At 41.6% G+C, this 20,372-nt stretch overlaps 1 protein-coding gene across 2 annotated transcripts in view; it reads left to right on the forward strand.

Moving 5' to 3' along the window:
• The window catches only part of THEMIS (thymocyte selection associated), an 83,018-nt gene continuing 70,723 nt past the window's right edge, over positions 8,078–20,372 (forward strand). For both annotated transcript variants that reach the window (XM_021392098.1, XM_021392097.1), the window contains exon 1: positions 8,078–8,529. In XM_021392098.1, the coding sequence (XP_021247773.1) occupies positions 8,439–8,529 (91 nt within the window). In that variant the 5' untranslated portion in view covers positions 8,078–8,438. The remainder of the gene's footprint in view (positions 8,530–20,372) is intronic.

The following is a 20,372-nucleotide window of genomic DNA, read 5'->3' on the forward strand; positions in this document are numbered from 1 at the left end:
GTTCTAACAGCTTAACTTTTTGCAGTGGGAAGCATGCTGTGTGATGTTAGAGTTCTCTTTGTTTGCTGTAATCTGCCACAAATATGGGGAAGGATTAGGGAGCTTTGGAAAAGATGCTGGCTAGCAGCCATTACGAGTGTTCCTCTCTTGTGTGAGGTGGAGGACTGACTGTGTGCCATCACTGAGGAAGTTAGGGTGCTCTGGGTGATGGCTCTGTTTATGTTAATGGTACCAGGCAGGCTGGAGAAGACAGTGCTCTGCTCAAGGGGAGGGAGAAATAGGTCTGGAAGAGGAAAAGAGGGGAGCACTTTTCTCTGCTTGTTGTGGAGCAAATATATGTTGCTTATGCTGGACCCAGTTGTTTTTTTTAATGGCTTTTATTTTTTTAATGTACTTTATTCTCTCTCTTTTTTTTAATCTAGTGCATATTTAATTGCACTCTTTCCTGAAAGCAGAAAACTTTGTGATTGATGAGTAAAAAAAGCAAATGTATGACACAAACAGCAGAATTGTTGTATTTGTGCCTATGCCAAAATGCAGACATGTCCTGGCCTCCAACCCTACTGCCCCTGGGGATGAGGAGCAGTGATGGGAGACAGAGAACTCCCTGGGTGCTCTCTTCTCCCAAGGGCTGAAACTCTGGCAGGTGCCGCCTGAGAGCCTGGCTGCCTCTTCCAATAAAATCACCCTCTGGCCTTTCTTTATTAAAAATTGCAGTTTTCCCACAGCTCTCTTGGGCTTCTTAAAATGCCTTTGCCAATGTTCCATTCTCCTATATATTTCAAAAAAAAAAGGAAAGAAAAAGAAAAAAGAAAGAGGTCTACCAATTACTGAATCTTCATACTGCCTCTTCTTAAGAAGGAGCAAAGGACACCTGGAAGAAGGCCATTGGTGCAGAACAGTAAAGCAGCAAATGCAACAAATCTTTCATATGTTAAAATAATTATGATAGCCAAAATGCCTTGCGGCAGAGTAATATCAGTGCCTTGAAAAACGTAGAAAATTAGAATCAATTTAACTGATATGTTGGCAAGTGTTAACTGCATTTTATATGGAGCATTGATTCTTTGACGAACACCCAATTTTGCTGCAGAAACAATTTGCTCTTAGACTCAACTTCATAAACAGAGCGGAAGTAATTGCAATTAAGATTGTTCTCCAACTTTCTGAAGCTGGTTCCAAAATCAGGCCAATAAAATGGTGTGCTTGGCAGACTGTATCTGTGTACCTTTTTCAGAAATGTTCCTATTAGTGATAAAAAAAAAAGAGAGAGAGAGAGAAATGCTTGCTGTAGGTATTTTAGAATAGCAGCTGTTATTTCTGTTCCAATAAAAACAGGCAAACACATTCAGTGCCTCCACTTTATCATTAATTTCGAAGTCACACAACAAGCATGTCATTTAAGATAAATATTAAGGAAGACAAAAAATGCAAAGTAACCATTATTAAAATAGATGTTTTTCTGCTTTCTTTTCACAACTATTTAGACTACACTTTGGATTTCAGCACTCACATAAAAAGGAGTTGTTAGTGCTCTTTCTTCCTGTAATGTAGACATTAAAGAGGCATGGAAGGTGAGGTGCCAATTTCCATTCTAGCTCTGTTAAGCTCTTTGCTGTCAGAGAAAGTCAAACAGTTTTCCTTCTTGTCTGTAAAAAAAATTGTCAGTTGATAGGTGAAACTTCAGGAATAATTAGTGAAAGGAGACGTGTACATTCCATTGGGTGAATCAATCTTTCACAAATGTATTTAAATGAATTCAATGTCCTTTTATTTCAACAGTGTCAGGGTGCAAAAAATGTATTTTGGATTCTTTTAACAGCAACCTACAGGAACCTACATCGCCTCTTTAAAAATAAATTACAGCACACCCCACTCAAGGAATCACAAAGGGAGAGAGTGATATTTAAAATTAATTCAAAAAATTTCTCCAACATGTCTCCAGCTGTCAAAAATGCATTGAAGATATGCCAAACATATTTCAAAACACTTTTTGAAATTTGAAGATATCTCAAGTAATTTTTCCTCCTGAAGTAAATCTTTAATGGAACTATACTTTTCCCCAAAACTGATGTCTTCTTTTTTTTTTTTTTCCTGTTTGTTTAGGCACTTTCCTTTCTCTTTCTCCCCAGAAATCAGCACTCCACAAAAAGCAGGTATTTAATGGAGTTTGCTGAGCTATGTGGGTCTGATGGTTTGGGTTTTTTTCCTTTTCCCTAGTTCTGTGGTGGCTGTGCTCAAGTTGGGCTTTGGACACAATCCATGGCTTTGCCCTAGACATTCCATGTAGCCCTGGGTAAGTCATGATTTCTCTGCTTTGGGTCTTTTCCTTTTCTTTGAGGCGAAATAATGCCTCAAACTGAGATTGGAAGATAGAGACCGAAGTGCTTAATATTTGCTCAGCTACTGGAAAACTGAGTTGGATTTTTTTAATAGATCTTACATTGTGATGCCATACATAGACATCTGAATATTCCCAAGAGGATACCCATCTTACTTACTGCATTGTTTAATAAAAAGTAATGCTGCTAGTTGGAGATAATCTGTATGGCCCATTTTGTGTAAAAATTATCCATTTTCACAGGCTCCTCTTTGTATTGGAAAGGCCCAGAATTCATATTGTACCTTTGTATTCTACTTCATCTTCAGTGTACTTTATAAGAACTTACAAATCAATCCTCTTAATGTATTTGTAAGAGGAAGTAGCATTAATTAATAACTGTCTGTAGATGGGGAAATCATTAGCTTTATATTTTGAGTCTACACAAGTGCAGAGGTCACAGATCTCAGATCACATCCTTCTTTGTGTGGCTGCAGAATGCATTTGTGGAGCACACAAACATTTCAGGGTTTTGAGTGTCATATTCATACACACTGCTACAACCAACTGAAAGCCATAACTCCTCCTTATTAAGAACCTGTGCAAACCCATATTAAAATAATGAAAAACCTTTCTGACCAGTAGGTACGGAATTGCTCAATAAAATGTAGAAAATACCCACAGGTTATTATTGTTCAGCCCATGAGCACAGTCAGCCAAAAACTTACAATTTTTCAAAATGTAATATGTGTACATGTGCTTCAGTACTTTTAAAAGCACTAGGGGATCCTAGTTCTTCAATAGACCGTTCACTGAAGTCAAACATTGGCAAACAACCCTCTGGGCTTGTGAGCTTTTACTAACAGGCTTTTGTTCACACCTGCTAAGCCATTTAAATTTCATATGAAGAGCACATCTAAGATCTCTCTGCCAAGCTGCAAAGAAATGTCAAAGAACCCAAAATGTAGTCCTTGAAAACATAAAGGAAAGTTCACAGTACAATCACAGGACATTAAAATGTTCCAGGATTTTAAAGGCAGGAGCCGTCATAATCCATTGGGGTGACTGCATGCTTTGTGAAGGCTTTAGGATTTTTCACTCAATCATTTTGTACCAAGTCCAACAACTTGGAGTGGAACGAGATAATATCTTTAGAAGGGCAGATTTTATTTTTGTCTATGGGTTTCAATTGATAGTGAAATACCATAAATTTCTGTGCTTAATCGTCTTTGCTTTTTAACACGGAACCTTATTTCAATTTTCAGCAGGATCTTGCTATGACTTTGTCTGGAGAATTAAAAAGTCCTCCACCCAAACTGACTCATCCCAAGGGGAATATGAGCAGAAACTGCATGGGGAGGTAGGAATGTTAAAGTATATATGTATGTATATTTTTGGTCATTGAAATACACTGTGCAAAAAATGCTTTAAATTTTAAAGTGAAATTAGAAGTGATTGTTGCAGGTGTGGGAGGATGTTACATAAAAGTTAGGCTAAGAGAACTGGAACAATAATTTTGGCTTTACTGGAAAATCTATGCATACAGAAGCAGTGGAATAACTTGTACACAGAGATCCATCCATCATGTTGCAATGCCTTATTGGCAATTAGATCTTCAGCATGTTCAATCCCTGTCTCCCTAGGATAAACTCAGAGTGTCACTGTAGGGGATGGATTTTTTTGTGTATAATGACAGAGGTGATGAAGAAGCCACTGAGAATACCAGTTTATGTCAGAAAGGCCATTGAAAGGACCTGGCTGTCAGCAGTGAGTCAGGTGCTGCTTAGGTGTACTCTATGAAATCTGAATGGTCCTACAGAACTGCTGACTGGGAGAGGAAGATTCCAGCTCCTGAAATCTGTGAGTCTTCTTTTCATGCTGGATTCAGGCCTGCGGAGGAGTTTCAGTGTAATACTGTTCACTCCACTTAGCTATAGAGCCAGTCAGTACACCCCTTTAAATGAAGCACGATTCTGCAGCTGATATTCACCTATAGTAACAGATGACTTATTTCCGTTTGTTTATCAGAACTGTTCTTAACCTTCTCGTAGTCTTGCATTTAGTTGAGGCCTAGACATCCAAGTGTCCATTTGTTCCCTTGGGAGATTATTTCACAGCCCGATGCATTTGTGTCAGGGAGAATTCCCTACAGTTTAGTCTGACTTTATTTTTAATGACAGGTGGAGTTTCCACCTTGCACTGGATTAAATACATAAGCATACTGAACTTCTGCCGTACCTAGATTTTGATTCAAAAGGCTGCATAACCATTCATTACAAACCTTACTCTCAACTGCCTTCCAGGTCTTGGCTGTTCCCAGTTTCCCTAGAGCATCCTCCTCCTTGGAATTACAGTTCTGCCAGCTCAAATATCAAATACATTTCCCTTGTGTTTATAAACTCTGTAAGTGGGGCATATCTTCCTGCAGATATAATGCCTGGTTTCATATTTACAGAACCATTTCAAAGATTCTCTTCAAGCAGCTCAACTAATGGCTGCATTTATCAGAAGATTGATCTGAACTTAGAAAACAAAAACAATCACAAACTTTCACAGGTTTGGAACTGATTTTATTTGGAAACCTCAAGCATTGCATTGGCTTCCTGGAAATCAGGAAGTAAAACAGATGAATGCTCACCAGTAAAAATATCTCAATGGGGAACTGTGGGGATGGAGTGGCCAAACCAAATGCTGCCCACAGACTGCTGGAGCACACAGGCAGCATGGAGGTCCCTATGAGCTCTTTATGCAGAAAGCAATAGCTCAGAGAAAATAGTTGTGGTAAGGACAGATGTGTGACCTAGGTTCTTTAAGTACAAGCAGAATGGTCCCAGATTTTGGCTCCTCTCAATACGGCCTATATGTATTTTTGTCCAGCTTGTCTTTATCTTCAGTATTGAAGCAGAATAAAATCTTCCAATTCAAGATCCTCCTGAGGATTTAATCTTCAATAGGTGTTCTCCCCCATAATCATCCATTTTTACCAGCAGTCCATGATGATGATGTAGCAATATTCCTGTCTGGGATGAAGAATGTATTGGAGACGGTGAGCAATTTTTCTCAGCACTTTCCATTGCACATCAAACTGGAAAAAGCTCCTGCAAAGTATCTGGGGAACCACTCTTGGTGCTAGCAGGCATTAAAATTCCTCAGGTAACACATGAACAGTAGGTAGTATTCCTGACTTGGATTGTAGTTTGTATATACATGGCACCTTGAGTTAGTTTTGTTAGGCTGTGTGACAAAGAGCTGCTCTCCACACACACAAAGGAGCACAGAGGTAGCCTACCCAGGGTATTCCCAGGTGTGCTACAGCAGCACCACGAGCCCTCTGAGGGCTCATCTGCCCACAGGAGGAAGCAGAGAAGCGCAACAGCAGTTGGGAACCCAAATCACAGCTCAGAGAAAAGAGATCTTGCCCAGAGCCTCTTAGAGCATCACAGGAGGGTTGGGGTGACCCCACTGTATGAGGGTGAGGTGGTTGGCGCTTGTGTGATTGCGTTTCTGAGTTGAGCTCTGTGGCCAGCAGTGTATTTGTGTTTAGGTGTGTGTGCCTGCTGGGGACACGTGCTGCTGTACTGGGGACACGGAGCTGTGGCACCCTCGCTGCTACAGGGCTGCTGCATCCAGCAGCCTATAGCAGATTTTGTGCCGATTTGTCTTGCACAAAACCCATATCTGTTTTATTCTTGCTTTGTTGGTTTTGAATGATTTCAAAAACAGTTATTAATTTGTACGTGCATTTGCAGTCCATTTTAAATGCTCTTTGTGTTTCTGGCAGTCTTAGCAAATTGAAGAGCCAAATACAAGTGAATTCAGGAACAGTAAAAATGGCTCCAAGGGCTCTTTATCCATAGACCAAAACAACATGAAGAGGTAAAGCCAAGCTTCTGGCACTGACACAATCCCTGACAACCTCAGGAGCATGTACATACAGAAAATTGGCTTTGATTCACTGGAGTTGCACACATAAGTTTTCAACATACGAAAATGTTCCACTGAAATATGTGTGGTTTCAGCTATTTCAGTAGGACATCTTTATGTGCTTAAAAATTGTGCATGCAGTTCTAGTTGGACCCTGGAACTGTCAGCATTTTACAGTCAGTCTGTTGATTACCACTGAACCTGTGTGATTTCCCCATCTCCCTCCCAGATCAGAGCTATTTGTTTAATTTCACACATGTGTTCTTGGGAGGGAAGAGGGAGGAGTCCTGTGTGTTACAACAGTGGATGAGTGGTTGGATCTTCATATTCTCTACCTTGCCTTTTACTAATAAACCTAAAGCCCTGTTATTTGTTTTGCCTGCAGCACCTGCAGCATTAACAACTGACAACAGCAAGCTCTGCACCTGCAGTCTCCCTGCTTCTAAGCCCTCTTTCGCGTGCTCTGCAGCAACATTTGTTAAGATCAAGTTAACGAATTCTTCAAGCACCGCAGTTAACCTGGCACCTCAAAAGCATCCTCTTTTAGCATTTGGGTTTTTAACATGTGAGGAAGCTGTTCTGGTTTCAGCTGGGGCAGAGTTGACTTTCTTCTTACAGTCTCCTGTGTGTTTTGGCTTTAGGAGAAAAACAATTTTGATGACACACTGATGTTTTAGTTGTTGCTGAGCAGTGCTGTACAGAGCCAAGGACGTTTCAGTTTTTCAGCTTCTTGTGCTGTCCTGCCAGCAAGGGGGCTCTGGGGCAGAAGGAGCTGAGTGTGGACAGAACCAGGACGGCTGACCCAAATTGGCCAAGGGAACATTCCATGATATCATGCGAAAAAAACTATAAATGGAGGGGAGCTGGCTGGGAGGGGGCAGCCACTGCTCAGGAATGTCTGGGCATTGGTCAGCAGGTGGGGAGCAATTGTGTTGTACATCACTTATTTTGTAAATATAGATATGTATAATTATTATTACTATTATTTATCTCTTCATTTTCTGTTTTGGTAAATAGTTTTTATCTCAACCTATGAGTTCTAACTTTTTGTTCTGATTCTTTTCCCCTGTCCTACTGGGAGGGGTGGGAGTGAGAGAAAGGCTGTGTGGTACTGAGCTGCTTGCCAAGGTAAACCACAGCATAAAGCTCATATTGTCTCCTCTGAATTTTAACATGAAATACAGCCTCAGAGGTTCACGAAAATAAACAGTTGGTTACTGTCACGCTTACTGATTTGTCTAACATCCTTCCTGCTTTCACTGACACCTCAGGGCGGCATGAGAGTGGTACAAGGGGAACATGAGAGCATACGCTTCAGCTTTCCTGGTGATCTGATTCTAGCACTTGTTTGCTGCACCGTCTCACTCCTCCAAGGAATGCTGCTTCAGTAGCAGCACTCAGTAAGGTTCTGAACAGCAGCATCAGAACCAGTGCTGGGATTTTGCCTTTAATGTAGTCAGATTTTCACATTGTATTGGGAAGCAGCCTCTTAAAATTCATTCCTGGTTTCAGCATCTCAAATTGGAATCTCCACAAGTCACTAGTGACTTAAAACATCTTGGTCTTTTTGCATAGCAACATAGTGTTTTAATGTCCATTTACACAGCAAACTAATGTACTCCATTTTTATAACTCAAATCCAGCTATAGTACTTAAGGAAGAAAAAGTATCAGAACAAAACAGTTTCATTTTTTCTCTTCAAAAGCTCTTTGTGGTTTTGAAGATAACAAACACCAAGTTATTTTGCCACGCTCCTAGGGGAAAAAAAGAACCAACCCCAACCCACCCAGATGTGATGCCTTTTTCCTGCTTTAGGCAGGGCAGGTGTTAACTGTATTTTTTCCACAGGATCGGTATTTCCAAGCACCAAACCAGAAGCCACAATCAATGAGATGGAGCTCTGTGGTGGATGCCCCTGCCTGCTCCCAAGTCCAATACCCACAGTGATGCCCACACCTCTTGGTGGGGCCACGTACCCCAGCTCAGCATCCCCACATTACAGCATTCTACCTGCGGCTGTGGGAGGAAGCAGCCTGAAAGTCAAAGAAGCAGAAGTACCTCCCTGCACCGCTCCTCCCCACCCCGCAGCCCCAGCACTCCCCTGGCACAGCACACGCCAGGCTCTAAGGCTTGCAACTTCTAAAGCCTCCCCGGCCTTCAAGTGCCAAAACCACATGCTGCCTTGTGGCCGACCATGGCATCTACTCTGGAGAAATTCATTCATTCTCTGGACCCCAGAGCCCTTCCAAGGGTACTCGAAATCCAGTCAGGCATCTATTTCGAAGGTGAGTGATGGGTGCTTTCTGGCACAGCTTTCTGAGTTCATCTTGGACATTGGATCCTCCCTGGGGTGGCTGTGGTAGAGGCAGAGGGAGAATGCTGACAGCCCTGTTTCCTGGCAGTTTCCCTCTAATTTTCTTTCTCCTTTGAAGAAAATAATATAAGCATCGATGTCTTTGGAAGTGTCTTTTGTACAGTGTACATCTGCTCTTCTCTGAAGCTTTGAGGAGGGTGATGTAGTTATTGCTCATCATATTCTGGAAGGAGTACTGGAATGAGTCATGAATTTGCTTTGCGCTGGCACAGAGCCATCAATCCAGCAATGGCAAATCACCATGCAGAGGTTAATTCATTAGCACTAGTTCTGCTCTCCTGGGGTTGGTGTGGAGCAGTAATCTCTGTTTCTGAAGTAAAGAAATACAGAGACTGGAAAGCAAATATGAGAAACAATAAGGAATAACAGTTTTCTGACATTCTGCCCCATGTTGGAGGGTACTTCAGGTGTGTGCCATTATGAAGGGATCACTATGAGCCAGACAGCAGCATCACAGGAGCAATATTTTGATGGATAATTTTGCTGCATCAGGTCTTCCTATGCTGTTTTTATACTGGGCTATGCTTGTGCACAAAACAAAGAGGTAAAGAGGCTTGCACTGCAGAGAAGTTCTGTGCTTGGTTAAGGCATGGACTGCATGTAATGACAGTGAAAACACCATGTCAAGCCCATATATCAGTCTAGGAAAAGAAGGTTACCTGCCTGTCACTGCAGATCAGTGGTTTGCAGAGGGTTTAAGCAAGGCCCCAGTGTAAATAAACTCCCTAGCACGACTATGCATGGCATTACAAAATCCTGCCAGCCAGAGGAGAAAGAAGGAAAATTTGGGCTTATGCTAGATAAAACAGAGGGGGCTTTACGAAACGAGCTTAAGCTTCAGAATCCACGATGTCTACCTTTACGTCAATCCAAAAATCCCCACGCAGCTCCATAGAAGGAGGAGGTGGGACGCAGCTGCCCTTTGCTGCAGCCGTGGAAAGTCTGAACCAGGGCTGTCAGGGCTGATCCTTCCCTCCACTCCTGGGGAGTTGCAGAACAGGAAGGGCACTCTTCATCTGCAGGCACAGCATGCCTGGGATGCATCGGACTGCTGTGCAAAAAGGCATGCTGAGAGATTAATGTGGCCAAAATTACCAGAAACTTTTGAAAATATGGTTTTCTGGACTCCCCTCACTTTGATACGTGTCTTGTACAAGTTGCACTTTTTAAAATGGCCTGAGAACGTGTTTTCAGCTTGAACCAAATTAAAATCTTGGTGATAAGGCTGCTACCTCCATGATGAATAGTAGAATTTAAAGTAAAACGAGAAGATTGCTTCCTTGAATTTGAGTAGCTATAAATACAAGATGTGCATGTATCTGGATGTGTTCAAGACGTCTAGATGTGACACTGAGGGACATGGATAGTGGGTATGGTGGTGGTGGGCTGATGGTTGGACTGCATGATCTTAGTGGTCTTTTCCAACCTTAATGACTCTGTGATTCTATGCTGTGTGTATACACATGCAAATTACTGTGAAATACATCCATAGATGCAAAACACTACAATAAAACTGCAGCATCCCCACTGTCAGCAAGTTTCTGAGTCCCTACGGTTTACATCCTGCTGCTGGTAGGTGGCAAAACTCCGCACCATTAGAGCATGGAGTATTTCAGCACAGGTTTCCATTTGCTGTGTAGGCCCTGGTGCATGAGGAGAAGGCAAACTGTGGAGGCAGACGCCCCCCAGCCATGCTGCAGCAGTGCCCTCCCACATGTGAGGAGAAGGCTCTTAGCTGACAGCTGTCTTGCAGGGATGAGCTGCCTGGCCTGGGGAGTGAGAGGCACATGCCACAGTGACCCATGAACATCTGTGCTGGCAGGGTGAGGCCTTGTGCTTCTCTGCTGCTTCTTCAGCCCTGGTAGCACCACATTTTCCTGTCCTCTGTTCCTAGTGCCTTCTCCACTCCACAGCCAGCATATCTTGCATATACAACAAGCAAGGCTGATGCACAAGTGCAGCTCAACTTCTTCCTTTCATGCACGGTATAGGGCCCCAACGTTATAAAGTACTTGACCACACTGATGCCTGGTAACAGGCTTGCAGTGTTTCTTCTCTCTCCTTCCTTGCTTCAGGAGAGGCTTAAAGACACTCAAGACACTCTGTGTCTAAGGGGTCTGTGAGATCTAGGGCTACAAAAGGTCTTCTTGACCCAGTGCTCCCTCCCTGAGCTGCTTTCTGCAGTTCATCTTTCCTGAGCACTTTGCTTCCATCTATGTCTTGCAGCAGGGGGGGAACATGTTGTTCTGTGATTGCATTCTGATTTATATTGCATCTTGTGAAGCAAGAGCAGTGCTTCAGAGAGAGTCTGAAGTAACTCTTGTTATATTGCTAAATAGGAGAGCGGGCCACTTTGAGCACTTTGAATTTCCATTAGGACAGCACTTCCCAAGTCCTTTCTTGGCCAGACTGCCACTTGCCTCCATCAACCCCTTTTGATTTCTTGTATTGCAAGCAGTAAACCTGCAGTCATGGTGTGGGCAATGTCACATCTCCTGACAGGAGCACAGATTTACTGCTATGGTTGCAGGGACCAAATCAGAGCATTTGTGCAAGAAGATGTATTTTGAAAGCATCACACTGCCGGGTTTGTCTGAAACTGATCAGTTGCAAAAGATGAATAATTTTATGGCATGAGACTTTAAAATGGTGCAAACTTGTACAAATGTAAATGTGCTATGCTCTACCCCAGCCCTCCCCCCCCAAAAAAAAATACCCTCAAGGATTGTTTAAAACCAGTTTTAACTGTTATACTGATTGGTAAGTAAAATAAATAATGATATCATAAATCCATTAGAGCTGTCAAATCAAAGCTGCAGCAGCCAACCAATGAAGGTTATAGCCACATAGCTGATAAAGAGATGGTGAAACTTAATTCATGCTCTAGTTTTCTGTGGTGCACCGGTGTGCCGTGATGGTGAAACTCTTAATTTACTCAGAAAATGCATTTAGGTCTAAACAATTCTACAAATGTATGACTTGCAAATTAACCTCACTGCTCTTGACAGAGTTTCAGTACTTCTACTAGCATAAGAAAAGCATGTTGAAGGTCTTTATAAAGATGAGAGGCTTTTTTTTCCATGTGGAGAAGTGTTTTTATTAGAAGCTGCAAAGTCAGGCTCTGGAGTAAGAGTAGGAATTTGGCTGCCCTTAGGAAAGAACAAGGCTCTAACGATGATAGTTAAAAAGTCCCATGCTACCTTCATACCCATGTAGCGCCAAATGCAATTCAAGTCTTTCCTTTTAGGCACAAGTCTGCCTGCTACAGCCGCAAGTGGAGAATGTTGGAAACGTGCTGTATGTACTCATTCCACCATTAGTTTATCTGTCAGCCTATAAAAATTTTGTCTCTGCTACCATAAATAGAATTTTGATTTATTTAACTGTATCTCCCAAAACTGCAAGTGGTCCATGTAGATCCTGTTTCACTTCGGAATACTTTATACTAGAGAAGCTGAAGACAATTGAAATGCTGTGTTTTGTGGTGAACGCTACACCCCGGACACCTCTCTGAGGAACAGTTCTCTTTTTTTGTTCCTGGTTTGAAACAGAGGGTTGGGTTTCCTGTAATGTTTTACATTATTGAGACTATACCAGCTGCCAAATTACACTCTTTTTCATGCCACACTTGGACTTAAGGGTTAGTTGAAGCCCTACTCTGTGTGCCTTGGGATGGATGGCCAAGGTTTGAGGAGCTGGCACAAGCTCCCACATTCTTCATGCCCTTTCCTTCTACCAGAGTGTGGCTGTATGATCAGAGCATCAGCCTGCAGTTACTCACTACGACTGACACTGTGCAGAGTCAGGAAGATGGGTTTTTAGTAATAGCCCTAACTTTTTCTAAAGCGCTTTTCATTCATCACACTCAACGGGCCATACAGAAGGAGGGGAATTATTGTCATCCCTGAAAACAGAAACACTGATGAAGGGAGAGAGTGGTTCTGCCAGCCCCAGGGATATCTCTCAGAGCAGCTGTTTTGGACTCTGCTGTTCACTGTTCTTTTCATAATATCACTGCTGCAGAAATCGAATTGCTGAACTACTGGAGGAAATAGGAAGCCTGATTATAAGATGAAAGCAAATTTGTCAGATACAAATATCTAAGTAATCAGTGCTGATTAGAACGCAACTGTAGTGCAGTCTGAAGTACGTGACAATTTAATAGCTCCTTAAAATATGTTATTAACAAATTAAACTACTGAAACTCCATTGGAAACTGATTTGATTGATTGAATGTCTTTCTTTGAACATTTTAGTAAATATTGATGCTTAGTGAGCTAAGTATTGTATGGCCACTGATTTTTATAGACGGCATGCAGTACGAGCTTTCATCTTTGTGTTGCAAAAATTATGTCTGTTTTAATACTGATATAATTATTTTATGGGTAATTTAATTTAATATTCTGCAGGCTTAAGTTAACCAGTGGCAGGATAGTAAAATGTGTCAAATTTTAATTGTGAAAAATGTAGAACTGCTCAAGGCATTTATTCTGTTGGTGTTTCTTGCCACTGTGTTCCCTACCTACAACCTTCCCAGCTTTTGCTCCATCTAAATAGAAATCCCACATATTTTTATTCCCCTAGAGCTAAATACACACATCAGTATGTATACCAGGAACTGTGACTCTTCACAGTACAGGGAGACTTGGTAGATCCTCATTGCTTTTCAGCTGTTCCAAAGCAGCATGTGTTTCACAAATTGCAGTGCCAAAAATACCTCCTCTTTATGATGGAACCATGAAACTCATTGGGAAAGTTTTATGTTGTATGTTCTTTCTATGGGGAGAAGGGATCTTTAAGCCAGCAGCCCCCAGCTCTGCAGGCCTGAGGTGCAGCAACATAGCAGGCTGCAAATGCAGTTCTGCGCTCTGCTCCTTCTCCTGGGGCCTGAAATATACTTCAGGAACAAAGTGGTGAGAAGAGATATCACTGTGACCTCATGCACAACCATGGTTAATGCCTTTGTAGATCTAAGAGATGCTCAATATTGCCAGGTGCGGTTCCCTCCTCCCTATGAGGCTGTTTGGTGCTCCCTGAGAGTTGCAAGGAGCAGTGACTAACAGAACTCGTAGGGATGTCCTCTTTCTTCTGTTTATGTGAACAGCTCCATTTAAAAACTCTCTTGTGAACCATGAAGAACATGAACATGATCGGGTTCATGGTTTCTCTTGGCTCTCTTTGGCTACATATCCACACCTGCTTGCCTTCTCTACAGTTTCAGTTTCACCCTTTCTGCCTCTGTTTCTGGGAAGCAGCTTCTTTCCAGAGCGTGCTTCTGCGAGCCTTGCAGGAGAGCCATGGGTTCTGCTGGTCATTAGCAGAGCACTGCAATTAATTACAAATACCCTGTTAACCCCTAAGCTGCACACTGACTAAAAGAGGAATCCTCGTACATGATCTCAGCTAGACAGTTTGGAAATGTTTTGATGAAGATGATTAGGGCTGTATTTCTTGGAGATGGAAGATCAATGAAAACGACCTGTGCATTTGCTAAGTGGAGTCCCATTTGAGTGCATGCCAAGGGGAGAATTGTGCAAGAAATTGTAGAACTTTGTGGTACAGTGTTTGTTCTTGCTGATTTCTCTCATTTTTTTTTTACGGAGATAGAAGCCAATTCTGTCCATGAAAATTGAAGGGTTTCTTCCCTTGAAGATAGTTATTTTCCTTCCTCTTGATTCAGCATCTAAGAAAGTGATCCCAGGGTAGAACAAGAACAACAGATTGTTTGAATTCTCTTTTGTGGTCAGTAGTCAGAGATGTTAGTAAATTTTCTATTAATACATACCGCTGAAACTCTGCTGTACTTGCTCAGATTGCTTCAAAAACATCTTTTATTCTGAACAAGAAGGAAAGTGCCTTTCAATGAATGCAATATGAGAACGAAACCTGACTTTTATGGGTCAAATATTGCTCATTTTATTCGTGCTGCTGCCCTCAGTGGGATGACTCATCCACATACAGTGCAAAAAACCTGACCCTCAGTAGCTATCTCTGAGGGGAAAGCTGTTTTGAGGATTCCTATGTGCATTTTTTTTCTTTGACATTCAGCTCCAGGCCTCTCTGTTGAAGGCACAAGGGATAGGAAGGATATCCAAAATGCCTGACTTATTTCAGTTCAGGCATCAGCCCTTCCCCCATGTACTGGTTTCCTGCAGTGGGTTGGAGGCCTCCAGGGATGGGAGGAGGAGGTCTGTGGTGCGAGGAGCCATGTTCCAGTGTGCACCAACCTGCCATCCTATAAAAATACCACCACAGCTTTCACAATCGTGGGCTCTGGGGAGATAACTGGATGACTACAGCAAATAAGTGGAGAGGAAATGTCCTGGTGCACACTTCCCATAGTACACAAGTCCCAGCCCATGTGCTGTTGTGCAGCTGCAGGGGGATATTTTGTTCTTTCAGTAACTTTTCTTCCTGTCATGACTTATGCGTGAGGGAATACGGCATTTGTTCAGGTTCACCATTTCTGGTTAGCTCCCTTGGATAGACAGTAATGGGCTGAGGGGCAGTGTGCAGTGGTCTCAGCAGGTAAGGTGCTTAAACAAGTTGACAATCTGGGGCTTTATCTGTAACGCTCAACTCTCTGACTTGACCCCACAACATGATTCAAGCAACCTTCTTAAACCCAGTCTATCAAAGCACATATGTTGTTAAACATCCTCCTCAATAAGCATACCTTAAAATTATTATTGTCAAATTAATGCCACAAAGCAAATGAATAAGAGTAAATAAATCACAAATAGTTAAAACAGCAGTGACTCACACAGCTCAAAAGCAGTTCTTGGCATTCCTTTTGTTACTACAGTAATTTCGACTTGCAGGGGTAAAACCAACAAAAGGTCAAAGATGTTGTATTTGGAGCTGTGGTTTCACTTGCTCTTTCCATTATAGTGGGTGCTGCACACACAAAAGCTGCGCTGCCATATGCAGAGCGTGAGCCCTCAGGATAGATGAGAATCGGAAAAAGGGAAAAAAGAAAAAAAAAAACATAAACCCATCAGGAAAGAAATAAATCAGAAACTGCAGAAGTAATTTTTTAAAAATTCCATTATGATTGAAATGGCTTAAAGCACTTGACATTTAAAGTTTGATTTTATATGATGAAAGATAAATCTTACAGCTTTTGTTTTTTGATGGTTTTGTGTTGGCAAAAATCAGATCCTCTGCAGTCGTGGTAGATGAGATCAAGATAAGATGCCCCCTTTGCAAAGAGCCTTTTGAAGGGAGTTTACCTCCATGGTAGTTTAATCACTGAGCTCCTTGGAGAATTTGTGTTCAAGACTGACCAAATATGCAGATTTTTGTTGCTTGGCACACATGAGAAAGAGAAGACCTGTTACAAAAACCCAGGAAGTCTCTATGTCATTTGGTAGGGGTCCTGCTATACAAAGTACTGCTTTGTGACCACAGCAAGCACAGGGTCACTGGAGCATGGTGTGGCCATGTGGACACTGGGATCCCCCAGATTCAGTGAGTACGGGGTTGGGAAGGAAGGGGTGGATAAAAGCCATACAGGTGCTCCATAATGTTTGCAGCCACTCTTACAGTCAGAGATTGGAGAGAGAAATTGGAGCATGCTTCATTCTTGGCCTGCCTTTGACTGCATGTAAGATTTTCAGCCTCTTTGTATTTTTCCCATGAGGTATTTAGTTTACAGGGTTTAGTGGGGAAAGTCCTGCATGCTGATTGTCCTCTTCAGTGCTCGGGAGATATTTGACTGAAAAAAAAGATATGTGACTTCTCACTGTCAGAAACCAGTTACTTTTCCTTACTTCTTGATCAAAGAGTTATTAATGTTATTAAGCAAAACTCTCCACCCTGCAACTTCAAAATAGATATCTCCTTTTCCTAAAAAGCATGAACTCTGAACAACTGGCTGACCCCCACATAACACTCATAAAGAATGATATCTTCTTTATTGATACTAATTACAGATACATTATACCCTTCATATTACTTGAGGTGCCTGCAGCTGCCTTAATAAAACTGTGATTTCAACCCAGCTATGTCACAGCCGAAAGCAGGCTATTGTAGTTCTGGCTGAATTGCTACACCAAAGGGTTATGCCTTTCTGGGAAAGCAGAATCATATCACCAGTCACTGAAACACAGGCACCTCTGATCTGGGAACACAGCATCCGTATGGGCAACCGATGACAACATAATAGTGGAGAAAGGAACATTTGGAAAAGGACACTAGGACAAATTTCTCCTCTTTCAAGACATGTCAGGAGATCTTTCATCTCCCAGCAAAGCAGCTAGGCTCCTGGTTCCTTGGATCTTCTTTCAAAGACCTCTGAGCCTGCCAACTGCAATGAATTCAGTGGGTGCCACTGAGAGATGAAAAGGAAGCATTTTTTCCTTCAAGGATTCAGACTCATGGGGCTGGGGAGTAGATGCCTAGTGTTTGGTCCACAAAGTCATTTGGTTGTATTGGAGAAAAAAATGAGCTTTGTTAGAAGAAGAATAGGGGATATTTGGAAGTGCTTTGCAGAGCACTGAAGCAGACAGACTGTCGGACTGGGAGTCAGCCAGCCTGAGCTTGAGTTCCAGCCCTGCTGAATGGTCCTCTGTGCAATCTTAGTCACGTTTTTTGTTTGGCTGCATTGCTTTCACTGGTCCTCCTTGCTGCAGTGCCCAGACATTTGTGACTAAATGGAGTTAAATAAAAGTGATATATTACCATTGTTTAGTCATGGATCTGATTTTGAGCAACACTCCCTATTGGAGCCACTGAATTGTTCACACCTAGAGCAGTCAACAAATGGACTCTAAGCTACTGGCAGAAAATGGGAAGTATTACTGAGATATTTGCTGTGCTGTTCTAACTTGTATTATGAAATATTTATCTCGGTGGTGCTGTCACTAGTCCTGACATGAAAAGTGACATGATCCATCTCATGCATTAGCTGTCTTTGTATTTTATATTGCAGTTTTTAATATGAAAACACCCTTCGTTTACATTTAATGAGAAATAATTCAAATAAAGGGCTGATGATAGGGAGGATTCTGGTGTGGCTGCTTAACATTTTGGGAAAGATGGAGGAGAAAGATATTGAACCAATTGTTATGGTTGCTTTGATGTGACCACAGCAGTTGCTAACACACATTGTCAAACTAGAGATGAGCTTATGAAAGGATATAAATGTGTTTTTTAATGAACAAAGTAGCAATCTAGAAAAGGTGGTTTCGAAGGCAACAAGCCCTTTAATTATAGTCTTCAGGGGCATTGCTTGATCACTGTAAATAAGCTGCTTTATTCCGGGTTCTGCAAAAATGTATTATATTGTATACATCTTTCTCAAACCAAAAAGATTCAGTCCTCAAGTTTACTGGATTTACATTTTCAACGCTTTCTTTGTGGCTCGAATTGGAAAAAACACAGTGACTTTATATTTCATAGCAAATGAATGTATTGAATGGTCTGCTTTAACTTTTATATTTTTCACTATATTTTGGGGGCGTCCATTTCACATAGACTGAAGTGAACTCTTTCAGGGTCATGTTGTTTCACATTAGGTATTTTCACAGAGTTTTAAGACTAATTATTGTGGCTTTTCAAGGAAAAGGTATTTTTCTTGTCCTCTTTGAAAACCATGCAGTTTCCCTCCCTCCCTTTTATCAGCACAAATATTTGCTGCAAATGCCTAGATGACAAATCACATAGGTAACATTTTTCTTGTCTGAATGTAATCTTCATTATACTATTCCAGGCAAACAGCCAAGCGAGGGCAAAAATCAGGGCTAAGGCAATTTAGTTGCAGACAAATATGTAATTACAATCAATACTGTACATGCAACTGCACCCCCAAAAGTTAATCCGTTCTTGTACAGCTGGCAGAGTTTCATTTTTTAATGATTTTTTTTATATTGGTATTGTTAAAAATGAGGCTTCTGCAATCATAGTCTTGGTCTGCTAGCTATCCTCCTTCCAGCCTCTCACTTTCATAATCTTTCACCTTTTGGTCTACTTCAAATGAATCTGGTAAAGGAGGAGGTAATTAAAGTCCTACAAGATGCCCATGAAAACTGTCATTTAGGTAGATGCCTATCCACATACTACATATCTACATATCTAGCTGTCAATCCACTCACATATATGAGTATTACTGCTGATAAGCTGTTGAAAGTATTTCTCTGACTTCCTTAATTGATGGAAAATGCTGTGACGTACTTCAGTTGGTGGTTTACAAGCAATCCATCCATCTGGCCTCTCTTCTGGGCTGCAGAGTGCTGTCCTGCAGCTGCGAGAGCTGGGATACTTGGGTGCTCTCCACTTCCATTCCATTAAGCTTTTCTGTCTTCTTAAAGACTTAAAACATTCTTCCTAACTGCTTAATTCCCTTCTTGGTGATGCCAAAAATATGTCCTTCCTTTCTTCCTTTTTTTCTTTAACACAAGAATGAGTTCATTTTCCTTGGTATTATTTATTACAAATTATTACATTTGCCAGTTAATTATATACTCATGTAACAGTTTATTTCTTTGAATGCAGGATAAGCAGCTCCTTTGCTTTTCTTTCTTTGTTTCATTCTTTGTTTCGTTCTTTCATTCTTTCATTTTTTTTTGCTCTTTTGTTCTTTTGTTCTTTTGCTCTCTTGTTTCTTTCTCTTTTTCTCTTTCTCTCTTAATTAGAACTGTGACTTCTTTTAAGTTTAAATTTTAATATCACCTTTTCCTGAAACTGATGTGTTTAGATGATCAACCCATTTGTTTTACTCTACATGTTTTTGTTCTGATTAAAGACCCTGGGAGTTAAGGTGCTGTGACAGCCCTGTGTGTCTGTTCTGTGCACGTTCCTTGGTGGTTTGCAGTCTGGCTTTTATAATCCATCTTTTTCTGAATGCATTATCTTGGCCCTTGATGTTTCAAACTGAGCCTGCAGCTCCATGTAATGCTTTTTGTAGACTCCAGATTGAACTCCATATGCTTGTCTGCCTCAGGTATTTTGTCTCTTTTATAAGTGTGGATTTTCTTTTCTTGTGTATTTTACCCTTTTCTTGTAGTGTTTTAAATTCCCTGCTATCTCTAAAGCGCTGGGCTGCTGTTTATCCCATGTAGGTTGTTCTCTGCATTTCTCATGTTTTGAAAATTTTGATTGCTTTGTCAAAAACAAATTTATGAGCCACACAGTCATTTTTGAGTGCTTGGTGGCACTAGGCTCTTTTTTTAGGTGCTGCCAGACTTTGCTCTTTGGTCCCTTTAGAGACCTACCACTACCTTCTCTACCACTAACCAATCCCTGTTTTCATTTTTTTGAAAGTTCTGTTTATATTTCATATTCAGTATGGAGGGCAGAACTTCTCAAACTCTCTGCAGTATGATTTGCAGCAAAGCTATTGTGTCCCAGGAAGAGCAAATCTGATAAAAGTAAAAGTGCCTTCAGAACCAGCCATAATCAGAAGCAGGGCCCACCTCTGCATCCCCTCCTCAATTCCCGATGGCAGCTCTCTGCTGCAGATATAGACTGAAGCAGTGGTTAAATCTTCTTCAATTACACCATTTTTTTTTAGAAGTTTAGCCTCTTTACTGCTCCATTCTTCCCCTCAGGATAGGTGCTTGATTTGCTTCACTCTAGCTACTGTGTTTGGAAAACACTCCAAGCCAGCATGGCCACCAAACCTTCATCACTCGATGCCTGTGCTCTGATGAAGCAACATTGCCTGTGTCTGGGTGTGTGGTGGGTCCCTGATGGACTGAGGGGAGCACTTGCAAAGGCTGTCTGACAGACATGAAAGTAAATGTGCCCGAAGTC

The sequence above is a fragment of the Numida meleagris genome, chromosome 3 (genome assembly GCF_002078875.1).
Source record: "Numida meleagris isolate 19003 breed g44 Domestic line chromosome 3, NumMel1.0, whole genome shotgun sequence".
In the NCBI taxonomy this organism is placed as follows: domain Eukaryota; kingdom Metazoa; phylum Chordata; class Aves; order Galliformes; family Numididae; genus Numida; species Numida meleagris.